Source organism: Macaca fascicularis, chromosome 10 (assembly GCF_037993035.2).
Source record: "Macaca fascicularis isolate 582-1 chromosome 10, T2T-MFA8v1.1".
Classification (NCBI taxonomy): Eukaryota; Metazoa; Chordata; class Mammalia; order Primates; family Cercopithecidae; genus Macaca; species Macaca fascicularis.
Window position 1 is genome coordinate 34,365,821 of NC_088384.1, and position 20,417 is coordinate 34,386,237.

Here is a 20,417-nt window from a genome sequence, read left to right on the forward strand (position 1 = left end):
GGTGGGTTCTGAGGAGTGCCGGGAAATGGAATCTGTCGCCCCACCCGGGCACACGGACTTTGATCATCAGCTGGTTCAGTCCAGGACTTTCTGGGCCCCGCTTCCCCCACCACGCCCACAGCTCTCCTGAGAGGCTTCTGACAGGCCTCAGTCACACAGAATTGAGTTCCTCTAACTAGGCAGCAGGCCAGGACAACCATTCTCGATTCCCAGTGTCATGGGTTTATATCAGAAGGAGTCCACTGCCCTGCTTGTGCCCTCAAGGCCCTGTGAAACTTAAACCAGCGATCTCGGGGTTTGCTGGTTGAAGCACCCTGAGGGATGGGGCTGTGCCTTGAGTTTGAGCCGTTGCAGTCAAGAACTTCCATGGGCTCCCTAAGGAGCTGCTCTCCCAGTTCTGCACGCTCCCCTCAGCGGGCAGAGGTTGGGCCAGACCCACAGGCAGCCCTCGGTGGTCCCCTCCCCACCCCATCCACCTGAGGAGAAGCGCGCGAGGTCTATGAGCAGGAGACATTCTTCCCTTTGTCCCCTTAGTCGGGCTTGGGTAGGTGGCTCCTCATGCCCGGGTACCCTGTCCTGCTGATGTCGCTCTCTCTGCCCTCCCGTCTCTCTCCACCTGCTCAGCAGCTGCTGTGCCTGGGACGCATTGCTTCTGACGGTGGTTCTTCCCTTTCCCCTTCTCGGTTTTTCTTCATTCCCTCACTCTGGCCGTGTGGTTATTTCCTCACAGTAGTTCCGAGTCTGAGATGGAGGAGGAGGAGGATGAGGAAGAGGAGGAGCCTCGCCTGCCCCCCTCTGACCTGGGTGGCGTTCCGTGGAAGGAGGCCGTGCGGATCCATGCGCTTCTGAAAGGGAAAAGTGAAGAGGAGCTAGAGGCCTCGAAGAGCTTTGAGCCTGGGAATGAAGAGGAGGAGGAGGAGGAAGAATATGAAGAGGAGGAGGAGGAGGACTATGACGAGGAGGAGGAAGAGTCCAGTGAAGGTCAGAACAAAATCTGTGCTCCTAACCCTGCCCTGTCTCCCAAGGTGATCTGTTTCATGCGTGAGTGTAAGAGGTTTCTGGGGCTGACGTCACACGGACGTGCCTCCTGCACAGCCCAGGGGCCACCCCTCCCGACTTTAATCATGGGGGGCAGAGGGAAGGGCACGGTGGTGTTGAGCAGACGGTTGGCAGTGGAAATAACATCCCTTGTGCACGTTGGTTTAGAAATTGGAAGTAGAAGGCAGAGAGCCAGTCCGAGGACTCACCCAAGTTAGGCCACTCGTTCTTGTCTCCTCCTCGTTTTCTCTTTTTGCCCTTTAGTTTCAGTTGAAAAAATTATTTTAATAAAGAAAGGGAATTTAGCTTTCTAGAGGATTCCTTGATCCTAGTCTAGGGTTTCGGAGGTGGCTATGAGCTTAGTGCCTCAGTTGATGGCATCCAGGGCAGCGTTTGGGGGACAGTGTCCTGAAGGGAGACTCAGGCTCAGGGGACAGCTGCTCTGAGATTTTTCTATTCTGCCCCTATCTCTGGCTGTGTGTGGCCTCAAGTGATGAGGAGGGACGTGTTGGGCCTGTGCAGGAGAGAAGGCCATTCTTTCTCTGCTCCGGCAGCACAGAAGCCTGGGGGATGGGGAAGACGGAGCTAGGGCAGTGGAGATCTGAGTCCCCAAAAGATAGCTGTGGAATGATCAGGAAGGACATGACCTTTAACTTCTGAGCACCAGTGACTCCCTGCAGTGGTCAGAGGAGCGGTTGCGTTCTCAGTGGCCCCAGGCCCCACAGAGCTGGCACTGAGTTCATCTCTGCTTCTCCCGGGTCCTGTGTGCTTGCTGCCCAGTCTCATCCGGGGATCTATTTTCTTTGGCACGCAGGCCTGAGCCCTTCCCTGACAGGGCTCATGTTCCTGATCCAGTCCCCCGGGAGCTGTGCAGCTCCGGGATGCTGGCCCCAGTGAGGTGGGTTGGACCAGAAGGAACTGCACCCTTGGGCGTCCGCCTGAGTGGTTGGGGTCAGGGACTTCCTAGGGCTCCCTAAGGAGCTGCTTTTCCAGTTCTCTACTGTTCCCTCCAGAGGCAGAGGCTGGGCAGGACCCACAGGCAGCCCTTAGTGGCCCGCACTCCACACCCAGTCTGCTGTAGGAGAAATGGGGTCTGTGGACCTGGGCTCTCCCTCCATGCCGCCGTGTCTGCAGAGCCAGGTGCCGGCGTGGCCTCTGCTAGCCAGCGGAGTGAGCACGCACCGCTGGTCCAGGGCACAGTGTTTTGTTTGCACTGTTCCAGACATCGTCATCTCCACGTGATGATGATCACTCGGCAGCTCTGAGCCCCGGCACAGCTTAGGGTCGAAGCGTGTTCCCTTTTCATTTCCTGTAGGAAATGAGCTTTAACTACACAAACACATACTGACAAATTCAGCTGAACTCCGAAAGTCCCGGACAGGAGCCTGTGTCGCTAGCCCAGGTGCGAGTCTGTAGGGCAGCCGACCTCGGTGCCTGTGCAGGCAGTGGCTGGACACCACTGCTCCCTTCTCTTCCCTCCACTTATCCCCCTGTGGGATTCCGGATGCTGTGTGGGTTTCTGGCTCCCCCTGCTGTAGAAGGGGAGTACTGCCCCGGGACACACCACTCCTGCAAGGCCGGCGGCCACGCCAGGTACCTCCCACAGGAAGATTTGAGGGCATTGAAAGGTACCCCCTTTGCCCTGTGCCCACCTTCTACCACAGCTCCCTGGCAGCCATCCAAAATGTGCCTCCAAGAGCATATCTCACAGACAAAGGCCTGGAACTGAGTTCTGCACACACCTCGCTGGGCTCCTCTCCCTGGTCCCAGCCTGCCCAGACAGCCAGGTGCAAAGTAGCATGTGAGTCAGAAGAGGTTCTGGCGGAAGTTGGAGAAGGCTCCAGAAGTGGCCTCGCGGAATGCGGCCCCACCTATGCCCCATAGGTTTTGCTGCAAGCTCCTCATCTCCAGCCAAGACTTGGCTGCTTCTCTGATGCAGGACACCTCCTGTCACCAGCACAGGTGACTTTAATGTCTCTCTAAGAAAGGAAGAAATGTTGGCTTGTGCTGTCGATACATCCCCAGGGCTGCCTGTATTAGCAGGAAGCACAGCAGGACTCTGAGAGAAGAATGCCTCTCTTCTCTTTGTTGCTGAGGAGGTAGAGAGAGTCCTGTGACATCCAGGCTGTTAGGTGACTCTGCTGTGACTCAGTCCCACTCAGCACCATAAAGAAAGGCAAATTGACCTTAGAAAAAGTCCACAAATCTATAAGACCAGCAACTCCAGCAACGGGCTGATACCCCACGTGCGGCAGAGCTCATAACACTGGGCGGTCTTGCTGGTCCTTTCTGCTCATTTCACATTCCCTGTTGCTTGAAGAGACTGTCATAGTGATTGAAGCCAAGGCCAGATTGTCTGGTTAGACTCAGAGGAGGCATGTCACCTGTTCCCAGATGGAAGCTGGCTCCTGGCAGGAACACAAATCCTTCAGATCAGGTGGCACCTGCTCTTGCTGCCTGAACAGCCACCTTCCCTTCCCAGTTGCTGGCTGTCCCTTTATCTTAACCTAACTGTGTGGCACGGTCCGACACTAAGTACAGGGATCCCACAGGGCAGGGATTCGGAGGGGCCACTGGTGAGTTTCCATATAGCTGAGAAACCAGGTCTTATTTCCAGAGGTGATAAGCAGGGCACCACATGGAGTTTTCAGGTAAGAGCTTTGACCTCAGAAGTGTTGGTCTCATTCTCACCTGTGAACTTCCAAAGGTTTGGAAATGGACATGCAAGAGCTCTGCTTCCCTCCCAGTCATCGCCTCCCCTGACTCTACCCTCCACTGGGATCCATGTCCTTGCCTCAGACCCAGCATGCAGCATGAGGCCCGCTAAGGGAGGGGGACTGTTTCTCTCCAGCAGCAGCTCCAGCTGCAGAAGATGCCAACCAAAGTGCCCGCAAAGTCTATCTCTGTCCTGTGTGAGCTGGCCAGCTGGTGGCAGAATGACACAATCTCTTCCCACCTCTGTCGTCACCCAGCCATCAGCTGGGCGAGTGGTGCTGGGCACCTTGCTGTGTGACCAGCAGGGGCAGGGTAGTGCATTCCTGGGGTCTCACACTGTGCTAGGCACAAAGCAGGTCCTTGTGGCCCCTGGGGGCTGAGCCTGCGGAAGCAGGCTGGAATCTGCTGTGTTTCCATCTTGGCACATGGGTCGCCTGAATGCCGCTTAGGATGAAAGGAGTCTCAGAAAGGAACGTGTGATTCTCTTCACTGAATTTAATGGTACACATATGGCTGGAAATGACTGGGTCACACTGAATGAGCAGCAGGACTGTGCGTGTGTGTCTGTGTGTCCGTGTGTCTGTCTGTGTGTGTATACTTGTGCATACATGTTCTTAATTTTTACTTCTTTCTGATTCATCCTGATCCTGGCCAATGCTGTAACTTCTCTTTCTGTTTCCTTTCCCGTGCTATTTCATCACCTCCTTCCCCACCTCATTTCTCCACCCCTTGACCCTGGGACACTAGCCGGGAACCAGAGGCTCCAGCAGGTCATGCAGGCAGCGGATCCTCTGGAGATCCAGGCTGACGTGCACTGGACTCATATCCGTGAGAGAGAGGAGGAAGAGAGGATGGCGCCGGCCTCTGAGTCCTCTGCTTCCAGAGGTAAACGCTCCCAGCCGCAGGCTGCAGCCTGCCCGCAGCACCACTCGCCTGCTGCCTCTGTCGCCACAGGGGGCCTTTCTGTCAGGGCAGAGCCTCGTGTGAGGTCACACACGGGAGCCGGGCGCATCCCGCTTTGCTGCTGTCAGTTGTGACACCTGCACTTTTCATCTGAGGATATGTAAAGTTCTCTGTGGATTAAGAGGTTGTGGACTCTTTCTCTGTTGATGCGAAGTGGTAAAACGAACATGATCTTGGGTAAACCAAGAATTTCCTGTCTTTCTCTCATGTTTCTGGCCACGGCTGCTCTTTCCTCACTTTGTAAAACGTTCTGGTCCTTCCCTCACAGAGTGTGTCTGGACGTGAATGTGTGTTGGCAGGAAGGGGGCGGGAGGGGCGTGTTTGGAAGTGAAATGAAGTCTTGGGAAGAGATTTCTATCCAGGAGGCCTCTAGAGTAGCATCATCACCAGCCCCAGGCTTTAGGTGGGACGATCTGTGTCACACAGTAGGATGAAGATGCACCTTATTCTGGTTTCTTTTAATAAAGAAATAGCAATAAGAAGAACCGTGGAGACTGTTGAGGGACGTGGTGGCCGCTGTGCCATCCTTCCCAGCGTGCCGTCTTCCAAATACCCACCCTCAGTGTTACCTCTGCTGTCACTCCTGTGTGTTCACATTTTCATTCAGCACCGGTCACGGGCCACACACCCTGCCAGGCTCTGAGCATACAAAAGGGGCGTTTCCTGCCATCATGAAACAGCATTTAATAAGACGTTTGTTCCTCCCTGGCCCCAAATCTTCACCTCTAGGCAAGACCAGCCTCCATTTCCAGCTTGTGATGGCGCTGTGAACACCTGCAGCACTGGGCTGGCCTGTGAGCTCGGGAGCGCTCTGCAGCCCTGGGCCAGCGGCGGCCCTACCTTGGGTTTTCCCTCTTCTCTTCGCATCCCGATTCTCCATCACACAGGCTAACAACAGGGCTCGCACCCCTTGTTGGTGCCGGACAGGCCTCTGTCCTGAACGCCGTCTCAGTTTCTCTTCGGTTTGGGATTTTAAGGATGACCTCGGCTCTCCTCGTGGGGAACGCATATTGCTGTGTAACTTTGTATTTGTCGTCTGTTTTAAATTCAGTGCCCGACCTTCCCTCCATACGCCGCGCGGCGGTGCAGGCCTGGCTGGAGACGGTCTCCGGAGGTAGTCTGGTGATGTTCACTCTCTCCCCACTCACCGTAACCTCTCTCTAGGCGGCTCTGCTGGTACCTTAACACTAGACTCCTGGGCCTGTTGCAAGTGCATGCCAGGGCGGCGGAGGCGGGTGGGGGCACCTGCATGTCTTGCCAGACAGCCCGCCCTTGCATGGATCAGACGCACACCCCCTCCTTCAGGGCAGCTCAGAGGGAAACAGGAGGGCAGGCAGGACAGACACAGGCAGGTTTGTATTGATAGAGTCGGGTAAAAAGGCCAGAGCCAAAGGAACGTTTTTGGCACTGAGATGTTTAAAGTGTGTTGAGGATGAGGTGGGTCCTGATTGAGTGTGAAAGGGGAGGAATCAGAAGATATTCCACATCCTACCAAGGTATCAGAGAAGGAGGCAGTCAAAACCAGGGGTTTATGGGAGGATGACGGTGGAGAGGGACGGGCAGAGGATGGGTGGATGCTATTCAGCTGACAGGCTGGGTGTGACCAGGGGTGACACCAGCCAAATCCAGCCTGAGCTGCAGGCGTCTCATCGAGTGCAGGAGATCGTTGAGCAGCCTGAGTTGTCCTTCCTAAACGTTTCTGGAACTGTGTGTTTCTCACCGAGGGACTACCAGCATTTGGGGCAGGACAGCTCTTTCCCTCACAGAAGGTTTAACATTCTGGCCTCCACCCTTGCAATGTCCGTGCAGCCTCCACCACCCATGAAGACACCAAAAATCTCTCCACGAGTTGTGAGACACTGCCGGAGGAAGGGCAGCGGTGCCCCCCAGCAGCACCACTGTCCTAGCGGTCACTTCTGGGATGCACACATGGGAGCTCATGGGGCTTCACTGGCCTGTCCCTGTGTCCTCCCGGCAGTGGGAGAAACAGGCACACAGCCACAGGGGAGGGCCACTGCTCTTTGTACAGAGACGGCCGGCTCCCCTTCTAGACAGTGTGGGTCCCTAGGGCAGTGGGGCAAGAGCCCCCCAGCTGGCGGCTGAGGGAAACCAAGAGCTGAGCGGGTCAGTGGCTCCTGGCTTTCATAGCGCGTGGCTCATCAACCTGCGTGGCAGCTTCTAGCACCCTGCACTCCGTCTTAACCTGAATTTCACCCCCAGATCCACCCCTCAAGCTGTGTCTCTTTCAACACCGCTGCTGCTGCGTTGATATTTCTCACCTGTTTTTTGTCTCTGTGACGATTGTTCCTTTCAAGGTCCTGCCGAGGAGTGTAGACCTCTCACCCACCTGACTCTACCACAGGCATTTCTTAGTAGAAAGTCTACAGGAGAGCCACGTGAAGGACCAAGGCACCAGGGCCGGTCAGGCTAACCCAGGGTGCCCTGGGCTGTGCCCGGCTGGGAGGCCTTTGTGGGTCTCCTTCGTGCTGGCCTCCAGTTCCCTCGCCAGCAAGAGTGTAGGGTTGCCATCTGGATCCCTGGGCACCTAGATTCACCCCAACAAATCTGTCAGGCGTAGTGGCCGTCTCCATGGCGCGGGCCGGATTCTGTTCTAAACGGGGCTTTTGTTCCTCCTTTTCAGAACTGGTGTAGTGCAGCCATGAATTCTTTTGTCTTTGCCTCAGAAGTCCCACTCCCTGGTATTTGAGGAACTGTCTTCCTTGAGTGGCCAAAAGCAGTGTTCTCACACCGAGGTTGTAACCCATAGAAATACTTGAGGCGTCTCCCCCTGCTTCCCAGCAGGTGCCGTTACTATAGGATAGCATTTGGCACGGCCAGCTCCGTGGGCCGCTCTGGCATCTCAGGGAGGCGCATGGCCCTAACTGTCAGCTAGTCTGGGAACCCACCCATCTCTCCCTGTGACGTGGCCTGTCTGTTCCCTTCCAAACCTGTTTCATGCAGTTCTTCAAACACTAGATTTGAACCGTCCTCTTACAAACTGTGCATAAAAGATAAACATAAGCTTAAGGAATTATTAAAGAAACAAAAACTCATATAACTGCCACCCTGGTCAAGGAGTAAAACGTTACCAGCGTCTTCTAAGTGCCTGGCCTGTGGAGAGAAGATGTTGCTTCCGAGGCTGCGCCCTCCCATTTCCACACAGCTTTTTAAGAAATCCACCTAACCGGGCGCCGTCGGTTCCCTGCTCCCCAGCCTGGGGCTTTGATCTCTGCAGACTCTTGTGTATGGACATCAGAGCATAACTCCTTTCTCCTGAAATTAAAACCCTTAGGGGTAATTTGGGAGTGGCTGGGCTTGAACCCTAGGAGAGCCTGCAGACCCCCCCGGTCAGTGGTCCTGTGGGTGGTGCGGGTCTCAGTGTCCTCAGAGCATAGCGTGCCGCCCTCTTCCTGCCAGTGCAAGTTCTGAGTGTGGGAGGTGGGGACAGGGTGTGTGCGTGCTTAGGGGCTGGCTCCTGGGGAGGGGAAATTGTCGAGGGCTTTGCCTCATTTTGCAGGCCTGAAGGGCCACTTGGAGTCCAGAGGATGAACTTTACATACCCTCAGCCCCCAGTGCTCTCCCTAAGTATTAGTATTTCTCTAAATTATCGCAAGGGAAGCTCGTCTGGTGCCCCTGCACGCGGCACTATGGACAACCCCCTCGGCCGACTGGACCTCAGCCTTCTCGCTGAAGAAACAGTCCCTCTAATTCTATTGCAGGCTGAGTGTTTCTTATCCAAAATGTTTGAGACCAGAAGTGTTTTGGATTTCGAATTTCTTTCGGATGTTGGAATCTCTGCATATACATAATGAGAGATCTTGGGGATGGCACCCAAGTCTAAGCACGAAATGTATTTATGTGTCATATATACTTTGTACACGTAGCCTACAGATAATTTTATACAATATTTTTAATACTTTTGTGCATGAAAAAAAGTTTTGGCTGTGTCACCACGTGAGGTCTGCTGTGGAATTTTCCGCTTGGCCTCTTGTCAGCACTCAGAAAATTTCAGATTTTGGAGCATTTTGGATCTTGGATTTTCGGATTCGGGATGCTCAGCCTGCGTTATGAGGGCTGAATGGCTCCTGGTGTGTGAGGCGGTCAGCACACGGCCAGGCTTTGGTAGATGCTGTTGGGCCTCGGCCCAGAGAAGCAGCGTTTCCCCTTCCACCCTCCTCCAACTGAGGTTCCTACAGCAACGTTTGGGGAAAGAGGAACAGTCCCCCCACCTTCAGCCGCTCTTCTCTTCCCACTTGGCCCCTAGCACTGAGAAATGCCAACCTCCTGTGTTTGGGGGCCCTGGGCCCCCCAGCGCCCGTGCTGCGTGTGGAGAGCCCCCTGGGCCTGGCAGCATCTCCCTTCTGGGGCCTGCATGGCACTGCCCTGAGAAAGGCAGTACCTCTCACCCCCATGAAGATGCAGCCTGTCTGTTCTCCTTTTCTTCCTTCCTTTGAACCTTTCTGCTTTGCAGCTCCGTTGGATGAGAATGACCTAGAGGAAGATGTGGACTCGGAACCAGCTGAGATAGAAGGGGAGGCAGCAGAGGATGGGGACCCAGGGGACACTGGTGCTGAGCTGGATGATGGTAGGGGTCCACCCTCCCTGCCCCTGTGGTGGGAGCTCAGGGAAGATGAAGGCAATATGCTTTCCAGCAAAATCAAGCTCAGTGAGGGCGCCATTGGGCCTCCTGGTTCCTTCTTGGCTCCGCCATGACTGGAATGCATCTCATTCCACCTGACCACCACCTACCCACGAGCCCCAGGCAACTTGGCCTGTACTCGTCCGGCTGCGGCTGGGTGCCTGAGCCAACCTGCGGCTTTACACAAGGCCTTTAATCTAGCTGACTGGCTCCCAAAGCTAGATACCCGGAGTTGTGCTCTGCATCGCAGTCTGGTTGTGAGGGCCTGACGGGGTCAGGGGCGAGACTGGGAGGAATGAGAAGAGCCCAAGCTTGTGAGGGGGCGCAGGCCTCAGCTGTGGAGTTGGTGTGGCAGTCAGGGCTGCTGAGAGGAGGAGGTGCCTAGAAGGGGGCCTGTGAGGCCAGGCCTACCCTCCACAGGCACACCCTGTCTTTCTCTGTCGTAGTCCATCATGTGTGACTGTTGCTGTATTTAGAAAGAAACAGCCCCACAGGCTTTGATGCGGCCCCGCTTTGCCAAGGCAGGAGGGTGCTCTTGGCCAGACCCCTCAGGAGCCGGGGTGGTCTGGTAGCCAGGTCTGTCCCTGTGTAAGAAGGGCCTCCTGGTCTGCACCTGAGCAGTTGTGTTGCAAATGAGCAAGTGGCGGGGCTGCTCTCAGGCGGAAAAGGAGTCGGCCTCACTTAGGGTGTGCACCTGCTTCTGCCCCTTCCCTCTGCCAGATCAGCACTGGTCTGACAGCCCGTCGGATGCTGACAGAGAGCTGCATTTGCGGCACGCAGCTGAGGGGGCAGCAGAGCCGGAGCTGAGGGTATCAGAAGATGAGGAGAAGCTGCCCGCCTCACCGAAGCACCAAGAGAGAGGTGAGCCTGTCATTGATGGGAGAGACAACTTCAAGAATTCCCGCAAGAGCCGTGTGCACAGGAGAGTGGCTCAGGGGCCAGGTGCTTCAGAGCAGAGCCACGGTGCACGCCAGCCTCCGAGGTGCAGGGAGCTCCTTGCCTTTTCCTTCTCTGTCCACCCTCCTTGTGCCACAGGCTGCTGCAGATGCTTTGGCCAATGGCCCTTTCCTTGTGTACTTTGGGTCTGGGAGATGGTAGAAGGTTTGTCCTGAAGCTCTGCGTGCAGAGCCTGCACGTGGAGGAAGCCCACACTCTGACCTGGTGTTGACAGGAGCACCTGCAGAAAGTGCCGGGCAGCCCCGGGAAGACGCTTCCAGGACCCTGGCCTCTGAGAGAACCTGTGCTTTCCAGAAGAACGGGGAGCAGACTCAGCGACCTGCCCTCCACCCTCCTCTCCGCCCTCTGGGGCTGGCTGATAGGGGTGCCCTCCTAGCACATGGCGGGGCTTCCTCTTGTAAGGCCCTGTGTTCATTCTTTTCAGGTCCCTCCCAAGCCACCAGCCCCATCCAGTCTGCCCAGGAATCAGCTCTTCTGTTCACTCCAGTCCACAGCCCCTCAACAGAGGTAAGGGTTTCGGGCTCGCTGTGGGGTACAGAGAACTAATGGGACCCCAAGGACACATATTAACCTCTTGTTTCGGGACCCATGGTGTGGGTCCCACCAAACTGGGGCTAACATAGCCTGCTGGCCTCCTCATTCTGAGGAAGACTGAAAACTCTCGTCCTCCTTGTAGTAAGTGGAGCTGTTGATGACAGGCGGGCCTTGGAGTTCCAGCTCAGTACTCTTGGGGATGAGGCTGTCTGGGTGGCATGGGTGGCACCTACTAACTCTGCCCCACTCTGATCCCAAACCTGAGTCGTCTACCCCATGTCACTGTGTTAGGTACACATACCACATACCACATGTTTAATTTAAACATAAATTTATTAAAAATAAATAATTTATTGTACATAACAAATGTATAATAGATATATTAAAATTATGTTTAAATATGTTATAAATTTATTTTTATAATAAATTTATTAAAAATAATTATAATTTGTTTTATGATAAATGGTATAATAAAATATTTGATATTTTATTCAAAATAAATTTATGTTCAAATTAAAGCAATAATATTGATGGGATGATTGGTTTGATATGACAAATGCATTTTTAACATTATGTTAAAATAAATGTATAACCATTGAAATTTACAACATCCAGCCAGGCGCAATGGCTCACACCTGTAATCCCAGCACTCTGGGAGGCCGAGGCGGGCGGACCACGAGGTCAAGAGATCAAGCCCATCCTGGCCAACATGGTGAAACCCCGTCTCTAATAAAAATACAAAAAATTAGCCAGGCGTGGTGACAGGCACCTGTAGTCCTAGCTTCTCGGGAGGCTGAGGCAGGAGAATGATGTGAACCTGGGAGGCGGAGCTTGCAGTGAGCCGAGATTGCGCCACTGCACTCCAGCCTGGGCAACAGAGCGAGACTCCGTCTCAAAAAAAAAAAAAAAAACGACATCCATGCAGACAGCCTGTGGTGTGTGAACCACATGGAGAATGCTGCAAAGCCAACTGTGACAGCAGGTCCTGTGGAACATGGTTTGAGAAATACCGTCTGCAGGCCAGATCAGGGAGAAAGCTGGAATACAAAGCCTACATCTGCTTGAAATAGTCTTTGGGATTCTAGGAAGCATGGAACTATTCGGTGATTGATTGATTGATTGATTTTTTTTTTTTGAGACAGGATCTCACTCTTGCCCACGCTGGCATGGGCAACAGTGCAGTGGCATGATCATGGCTCACTGCAGCCTCCAACTCCTGGGCTCAAGCAATCCTCCTGCCTCGGCCTCCCAAAGTGCTGGGATTACAGGCATGAGCCGCTGCGCCTAGCCTGTTCACTGATTTGATTTTTTTTTTTTTTTGAGATGGAGTCTCGCTCTGTCTCCCAGGCTGGAGTGCAGTGGCGCGATCTCGGCTCACTGCAAGCTTTGCCTCCCGGGTTCACGCCATTCTCCTGCCTCAGCCTCCTGAGTAGCTGGGACTACAGGTGCCTGCCACCACACCCAGCTAATTTTTTGTGTTTTTAGTGGAGACAGAGTTTCACCGCGTTGGCCAGGATGGTCTCAATCTCCTGACCTCGTGATCTGCCCACCTCCGCCTCCCAAAGTGCTGGGATTACAGGCGTGAGCCACCGCGCTCAGCCATCTGTGAAATGGGGAAGCTTTGTTTGAGACTCTTGGATGGGGTGATTTAAGGACTGGTGTAGGAATCTCTGCACATCTTTGGGCTTCCTGGGGAGGACAATTTGATCATAATGCACCATGATAAGTAGCTATTGTAAGTTTTCTTACGGTCCTGGCCCCTCTGTATGTATGTCAGGGATCTTGGCGCTCTGGGGCCTCCTGGAGGGTGAGAACTGCATTCATCCGTGTTCTTTTGGCCAGTGTTCCTGAGTGAACAAAGAATATAGGATGTATTTGAGATGAACCAAACCCTGAAAACCCGGTTTGTCTAAACTAAGCAGAGTGGTTCTAAACACTGAACAACTGGGGCAGAAAGTGAAAAGTGTTCTCCTGGAGCTGTTCTAATAACAGCTGGAAGGACGGGGAAAGTCCTGCAGCAGGCACAGGTGCAGGCGCTTTGAGCGAGAAAGCTCCGCGAGGATGCTGCTGGCTGTGAAAGCCCCCACTTCTCAGTGGCTTCTGTCTTCCTTCCCTGCAGGGGCCCCGACTCCCACCTGTCCCTGCCGCCACCCGGGAGACATTACCTGAGGAGCGCCTTTTCCCTGAGCCTTTGCTCCCCAAAGAGAAGCCCAAAGCTGATGCCCCCTCAGATCCGAAAGCTGTGCACTCTCCCATCCGATCGCAGCCAGTAGCCTTGCCAGAAGCCAGGACTCCGGCCTCACCAGGGAGCTCGCAGCCCCGGCCGCCGGTGGCAGCCTCCACGCCCCCACCCAGCCCACTCCCCATCTGCTCCCAGCCCCAGCCTTCCACCGAGGCCACTGTCCCCTCCCCTACCCAGTCCCCCATACGCTTCCAGCCTGTCCCAGCCAAAACATCCACCCCACTGGCCCCTCTCCCTGTCCAAAGCCAAAGTGACACCAAGGACAGGCTGGGCAGCCCCCTTGCTGTGGACGAGGCCCTCAGAAGGAGTGACCTGGTGGAGGAGTTCTGGATGAAGAGCGCGGAGATCCGCCGCAGCCTTGGGCTCACCCCTGTGGACCGCAGCAAGGGGCCTGAGCCCAGCTTCCCCACGCCTGCCTTCAGGCCAGTGTCCCTCAAATCCTATTCCGTTGAAAAGTCCTCCCAGGATGAGGGACTCCACCTTCTCAAGCCTCTGTCTGTCCCCAAAAGGCTGGGCCTGCCAAAGCCAGAGGGCGAGCCTTTGTCCCTGCCAACCCCCCGGTCCCCGTCGGACAGAGAGCTGCGGAGCGCCCAGGAGGAGCGCAGGGAGCTGTCCAGCAGCTCTGGCCTGGGCCTGCACGGGAGCTCCTCCAACATGAAGACACTGGGCAGCCAGAGCTTCAACACCTCGGACTCCGCCATGCTCACGCCACCCTCCAGCCCGCCCCCGCCCCCGCCGCCGGGTGAGGAGCCCGCCACCTTGCGGAGGAAGCTCAGGGAGGCCGAGCCCAGCGCCTCGGTGGTCCCGCCGCCCTTGCCCGTCACATGGATGCGGCCCCCCCGGGAGCCTGCTCAGCCCCCCAGAGAGGAGGTGCGGAAGTCTTTTGTGGAGAGCGTGGAGGAGATCCCCTTCGCTGACGACGTGGAAGACACCTACGACGACAAGACTGAGGACTCAAGCCTGCAGGAGAAGTTCTTCACGCCCCCGTCCTGCTGGCCGCGCTCAGGGAAGCCTCCCCACCCGCCCCTGGGCAAGGAGAACGGGAGGCTGCCTGCTCGGGAGGGGGCGCTGCAGCCACAGAAGAGGGGGCTGCCCTTGGTCTCCGCGGAAGCCAAGGAGTTGGCCGAGGAGCGCATGCGAGCCCGAGAGAAGTCCGTGAAGAGCCAGGCGCTGCGGGACGCCATGGCCAGGCAACTGAGCAGGATGCAGCAGATGGAGCTGGCCACGGGCGCCCCCAGGCCCCGCAAGGCATCCTCAGCACCCTCCCAGGGCAAGGAGCGCCGGCCCGACTCCCCCACACGTCCCACTCTCAGGGGCTCCGAGGAGCCCACCCTGAAGCATGAAGCCATCAGCGAGGAGGTCCTCTCCGCGCCCTCGGACTCGGGGGGCCCAGATGGCTCTTTCACTTCATCCGAGGGCTCCAGTGGGAAGAGCAAGAAGAGGTCATCACTCTTCTCCCCCCGCAGAAACAAGAAGGAGAAGAAGTCCAAAGGCGAGGGCCGGGCCCCAGAGAAGCCCAGCCCCAACCTCCTGGAGGAAGCTGCCACCAAACCCAAGTCCCTGTGGAAGTCGGTCTTCTCTGGGTACAAGAAGGACAAGAAGAAGAAGGCCGACGACAAGTCCTGCCCCAGCACCCCCTCCAGCGGGGCCACGGTGGACTCTGGCAAGCACAGGGCGCTTCCCGTCGTAAGGGCAGGTGCGTCAGCGGCCGGGCCCACTTGCAGGCAGAGCGGGAGGGGCTCGGGTCATTGGGGCTCTCAGGATCCATGCTCCCACTGCCCCCCCCAGGGGTTCTCAGGAGCCGTGCTGACCTAGAGAAGGGACTGAACCATGGGTTCACAGGGCATAGCCCGCTGCGTAACAGTTCTCAAAGCCAGCTTGAAACTGTATCAGGAAGACTATGGAGGTTTGTGCCCTTCCTAAAGTCAGATGACCCCAGAGGGGCCCACTCCTGCACAGGGCAGAGGGCAGTGCTGCCAGGAGGGGCTGGGCAGGCCCGGGTGCCACCTGCTTGGGGTCAGCTGTACCCTGCCCAGGCAAATGTATCCCCCAGGATGGGGGAAGGATCCCTTAAACTAAAATGAATGCAGCCCCCTACCCAGCCTCCGCTGCATGTGGGAACGTAGAATCAGGAGAGCGCTGCGCCTGCTGTCTGGCACCATCCTCACGTGACTTCCCTCTCTCCACAGAGCTGCAGCTCCGGCGCCAGCTAAGCTTCTCCGAGGACTCAGACCTCTCCAGTGATGATGTCCTTGAGAGGTCCTCGCAGAAGTCACGGCGAGAGGTGGGTAGTCAGGCAGGGGGGCTTCACGGGGCCTGGGCCCCTCTGCTCACTGCTGGGCTTTGGTGGGGTAGAGAGGAAGAGCAGAGCTGAAGCCAGGGATGGACAGCTAGTGGCGCACAGCCTGCTGACCGTTGACCCCTACACACTGAGGCGGTCACACTGGGCTTTCTACATAGGAGCTGGGGCTGTTGGCATCCACAGCAAGGGTTCCTGTTTTCTTGTGAAGAAGTAAAGACTGGAGCCATTCCTGCATCACACTCCTCTTCGCTGGAGGAGGCAGCCTGGCATTGTCTATTTCTTCCTTGTCTATTCTTCCCCAGGGCCTAGAGAACACCGCCCAGTCCAGGGCTGCTGGCAGGAGCTGGGACCTCAGGCACTGAGCATTGTGCCTGGTCCTGCCCACTTGGTGGGTTTGATAGTTAGGGAGGGTTTGTCGTCTTAAAGGACTGGTCCAAGAACTGACCTGCAGGGCTGCTAGGTCTGACTCCGTCCCTCGCTTTCCAGAGCCCAGGACTTTGGGTGGATCCAGTGAAGGTGGAGGGGAGAGGAATCAGAGCACACTCTAACAGGCACCTGTCAGCATACAGGGTGGGCGGAGCCCTGGGGCCTGTGCTCCTCCTCCTGGCTGGGGGCAGCCTGGCTGTCTCCTGCTTCCTGCCTCCCTTTTGCGTGAAAAGCTTCCCCAGAATGTAGCATGCCTTCGTTGCAAGGCTTCTGGGGCTTGGACTTGAGTCTGCCCTCTCCTGCTGCCCAGTAACCCAGTCAGGCTACGTGGTGCGCCTGAGCCCGTCACATGCCCATTCAGTGAAGGTGGCTCCTGCAGCCTGAACCAGTTCCTCTTTAAATAACTCAGCAAACTGGACGCTTTATTTCTCATCCCCTCTTTCGTCTCCCTTGGCCTTGCCAGCTCTTTGGCCGCTGTCCTAGAAGATTCTAGAGAGCCAGACCTCTCCTCCTGCTCCACCTTCTGCAGAGCCAGGCTTCTTTGTGCCCCAGCCAGGCCAGCTACTGAGTTAGGGTTGGGATCTGCGCCTTCTCAGGGACTGGGAGAGTGTGTCTTCTTCAAGGCTACCTGTCGAGCTTTCCCAGGTGGTCGCACTGGGGCTGAGCTGTAATTCCCCTGGGTTTCTGTGTGGGTCCCTAAACACATCCCAACACTGGTGACGGGTGCTGCCTTCGGGGGCAGCAAAGAATGGAGAATGTGGTCCCAGGCTCACTGCCGCAGTGGTGACAGTGTGGACATTCAACCTATTGGGTCAGGTTGGCCACCCACCTCCACATCCCTCACGTTGTTGTGGTGGGCAGTGTGCCCACTGCTTCTTCATCCGTGAAGCTGCCTGGGCTGGCTGTGCCAAGGCTAGTACTTGGTGAGCCTCCCCAGGGCCCAGCAGGTGTGAGGAGCAAGGGAGGAACAGGAACAGGACCCCAGGAACAAGCCATGGACACCAGTCATGGAACCCTAGAGCCAGAGGGTGGCCTCTAAGGCCTCATGCTCCAGGGGCACCCACAGAGGCAAAGTCATTTGCTAGAGGTCACATAGGGAATACTAAAGTCAAAGTCAAGCCTGGGGGACAGACAGGCTAGTGGATGGCCGACCTAGAGGACGGCCAACCTAGGGGACGGCTGAGGACCAAGGAGACAGTCGAGCTAGGGGATGGATGACCTAGAGGACAGTCAAGTTAGGGGATGGGTGACCTAGGGGACCGTTGAGCTAGGGGATGGATGACCGAGGGAACAGTCAAGCTAGGGGATGGATGACCTAGGGGACCGTTGAGCTAGGGGATGGATGACCTAGGGGACAGTTGAGCTAGGGCATGGATGACCTAGAGGATGGCCAACCTAGGGGATGGATGAGAACCAAGGAGACAGTCAAGCTAGGGGATGGATGACCTAGGGGACAGTCAAGCTAGGGGATGGATGACCTAGGGGACTGTCGAGCTAGGGGATGGATGACCTAGAGGGCGGCCAACCTGGGGGATGGCTGAGGACCGAGGAGATGGTCAAGCTAGGGGATGGATGACCTAGAGGACAGCCAACTTGGGGGATGGCTGAGGACCAAGGATGTGGTCGAGCTAGGGGATGGATGACCTAGAGGACAGTCGAGCTAGGGGATGGATGACCTAGAGGACAGCCAACCTAGGGGACTGCTGAGGACCGAGGAGACAGTCGAGCTAGGGCTTGGATGACCTAGGGGACAGTCAAGTTAGGGGATGGATGACCTAGGGGCTGTCGAGTTAGGGGATGGATGACCTAGGGGACAGTCGAGCTAGGGGTTGGATGACCTAGGGGACAGTTGAGCTAGGGGATGGATGACCTAGAGGATGGCCAACCTAGGGTACGGCTGAGGACCGAGGAGATGTTCTTGCTAGGGGATGGATGACCTAGGGGGCAGTCAAGCTAGGGGATGCATGACCTAGGGGACCGTCAAGCTAGGGGATGGATGACCTAGGGGACCATCGAGCTAGGGGATGGATGACCTAGAGGACCATCGAGCTAGAGGATGGATGACCTAGGGGACCATCGAGCTAGGGGATGGATGACCTAGGGGACCATCGAGCTAGAGGATGGATGACCTAGGGGACCATCGAGCTAGAGGATGGATGACCTAGGGGACCATTGAGCTAGGGGATGGATGACCTAGGGGACCGTCAAGCTAGGGGATGGATGACCTAGGGGACAGTCGAGCTAGAGGATGGATGACCTAGGGGACCATTGAGCTAGGGGATGGATGACTTAGGGGACAGTCAAGCTAGGGAATGAATGACCTAGGGGACAGTTGAGCTAGGGGATGGATGACCTAGGGGATGGCCAACCTAGGAGACAGATGACATGGGAGAAGGCCAAGCCACAGGCAGCTGACCTGACTCCCACATGGTGTGGAGTCAGCCTGAGTGAGAGCTGGGTGCTGTGCCTTTTCAAGACATGGATGCTAAAGTGGAAAGCAAACTGAACAAAAACAGCCATAAAGGACATTTTGGAAACAATTAAATTTAATAGAGGATTGGATGGTAGTATAAATGTGTAATATCATCAGATTGTTAAGTTCCTTGCAAGTGATAAAGGCACTGTTAATGTACTTTTATGTAGGAAAGTTATATAGGAAAACGTCTGAGTTCTTAGGAAGTACATCTAAAGTGTTTAGGGACGAACGATCATGATATCTACCAATGATTCATTACAAAAGGTCATATAAAAGATGACAGATGAAGCATGTGGCAAAATGGTAACCTCTGGCAGATACAGCTGAGAGGCTTGTGGGTGTTCATTGTCTTCCTCTTTCAACTTTCTTGTGGGTTTAAATTTTTCCAAATGAGTGTGGGGAGCAGGGGCTCTAAAGCGAGGATGGGGTTTGACCTGCCTCGGAAGGAGGAAGCCGCTTCTGCCAGGCCGGGATCCCAGGGCCACTCCAACGGCACAGGCGCCTCCTCCTGCCTCACAGCGTCTGTGAAACAAGAGCCTGGGTTTTGTTTTGTTAGAAATTTTTAAACCGGTCAAAATAACTTATATTTTTATTTAAAATGTTTATTATAGAAAATTTAGGATAATTCAGACTTTTAAAAAATCACCTGTAGCCCAACCTACAAGAGAGAACTTGTGTTTACCTCTTTTCTTTGCTTCCATTTGACTTTAAATACAAGCAACGCAGCTGCCTCTTGAGCCCGGCAGCCCACCAGAGTGTGGCCTGGGCACCCTGCCACGCCGCATCCAGTTTCACAGCAGAACTCCAGCGCCTGTGGCTGGCCACCACAGGCACACAAGGACGGGTGGTGACTTCGCCCCTCCCAACCCGGAAAATGGGTGGATTGTGGGAAGGCAGCCACTGCCTCCCATTACTGTTGACATCAGCCACAGGCAAAGCTGTTAGTGCTGTTCCTTAGGGTGCGGTGTGTAGTTCCTGTGGGCTTTTTGCAAGCCGCTTTGGGAAGTCATCTGTCTCTCTTTTTTTCTGAACCAGCTTGTTCTCATAACAACATTCTTTTGCTCTGATTTGTGAGAGAGGTGGGTCCACCTGAGGCAGGCGGGACACAGGTGCTCAAAATCGAAGGAGGCAAATTTATTCTTGGGACGCACAGCTCCGCACAAGGCCGCCCCATAGATGGGATGGACGGAGCAGCAGGGAGCATGGCCAGGGTTGCAGCAGGCCTGGAGCTCTCAGGACTTCCCTGTCTTGTGTGCCACCACACACCCTGGTTTCCTTAGTGCCTTTCAGCCGTTTAATATGGCTGGTGAGACCAGAAGAGCAGATGGGACTCACCTTGGCCCTCAGAGCGGCTCTGCGCAAGGTGTAATAGAACGAGAAGAGGCTCCTGCTGCTGCCTGACGTGCTTTGGGTGAAGAGCAGCTACTGATGCTGGTTCACTTCCCTTTACTGGGCACAGTCAAGAAATGGCAGCTGGGTGGCACACAGGAACACTGCCAGCGGAGAGCCTATCGGGGAGATGGTCGGCTTCCTTCCCAGTTTTGCTACGTCTGTCTGTCTCTGAGAACAGGACCCCCTTTCCTCCCTCCCCTCCATTCCGCTTCCCCGGAGCATTCAGCAGGGAAAAGTGGACTGAATTTCCACAAGCACGTGGTCACTCGAGGAGAAAAGCATCTAGAATCACATATTTTAACGGCTTTGACTTTACACAAGGGACATTGGGATGAGGCGAGTTTTGGGGGAGGTGAGGAAGAAGCTGTTTCTTCCCAATAAAAGAGTGAACCCCGGCTGTTTTCAAAACCGGGTCCACTCAGATGCCGCCACTAGGACCTTCACACCCAGATTCCTACTTAGGCAGTCCTGTGTGACTTTGTGAAAAATAATCACGTGTTTTAAGTCTTGTGTGTTTGTTTTAAACTTCTAACTTATTTTGCTCCATTTCTGTGTTCTTAATTTTTAATTTGTTAATCATTATTATTATTACTATTCTGTTTTGTTTTCTGATGCCATCCCCTTAAAAGTCGATTTATGTACCACACGCCTTGGCATTCAGGAGATCACATGCATCAAAGGTAGTGTCTCATTCCCGTCAGCTGGTCACTGTTGCATGCATGTCTGTGATTAA

General features: G+C 55.3%; 1 protein-coding gene across 29 annotated transcripts in view; it reads left to right on the forward strand.

Moving 5' to 3' along the window:
• The window catches only part of MICAL3 (microtubule associated monooxygenase, calponin and LIM domain containing 3), a 233,143-nt gene that overhangs the window by 188,327 nt on the left and 24,399 nt on the right, over positions 1-20,417 (forward strand). For 16 of the 29 annotated variants that reach the window (XM_074004491.1, XM_074004508.1, XM_005568032.4 and 13 more), the window contains 7 exons: positions 731-981; positions 4,501-4,638; positions 9,188-9,301; positions 10,076-10,216; positions 10,737-10,819; positions 12,966-14,784; positions 15,278-15,372. In XM_074004491.1, the coding sequence (XP_073860592.1) occupies positions 731-981; positions 4,501-4,638; positions 9,188-9,301; positions 10,076-10,216; positions 10,737-10,819; positions 12,966-14,784; positions 15,278-15,372 (2,641 nt within the window). Of the gene's footprint in view, positions 1-730; positions 982-4,500; positions 4,639-5,767; positions 5,831-9,187; positions 9,302-10,075; positions 10,217-10,736; positions 10,820-12,965; positions 14,785-15,277; positions 15,373-20,313; positions 20,365-20,417 lie in introns of all 29 variants that reach the window. The other 13 variants (XM_074004495.1, XM_074004502.1, XM_074004509.1 and 10 more) reach the window with 7 other exon arrangements.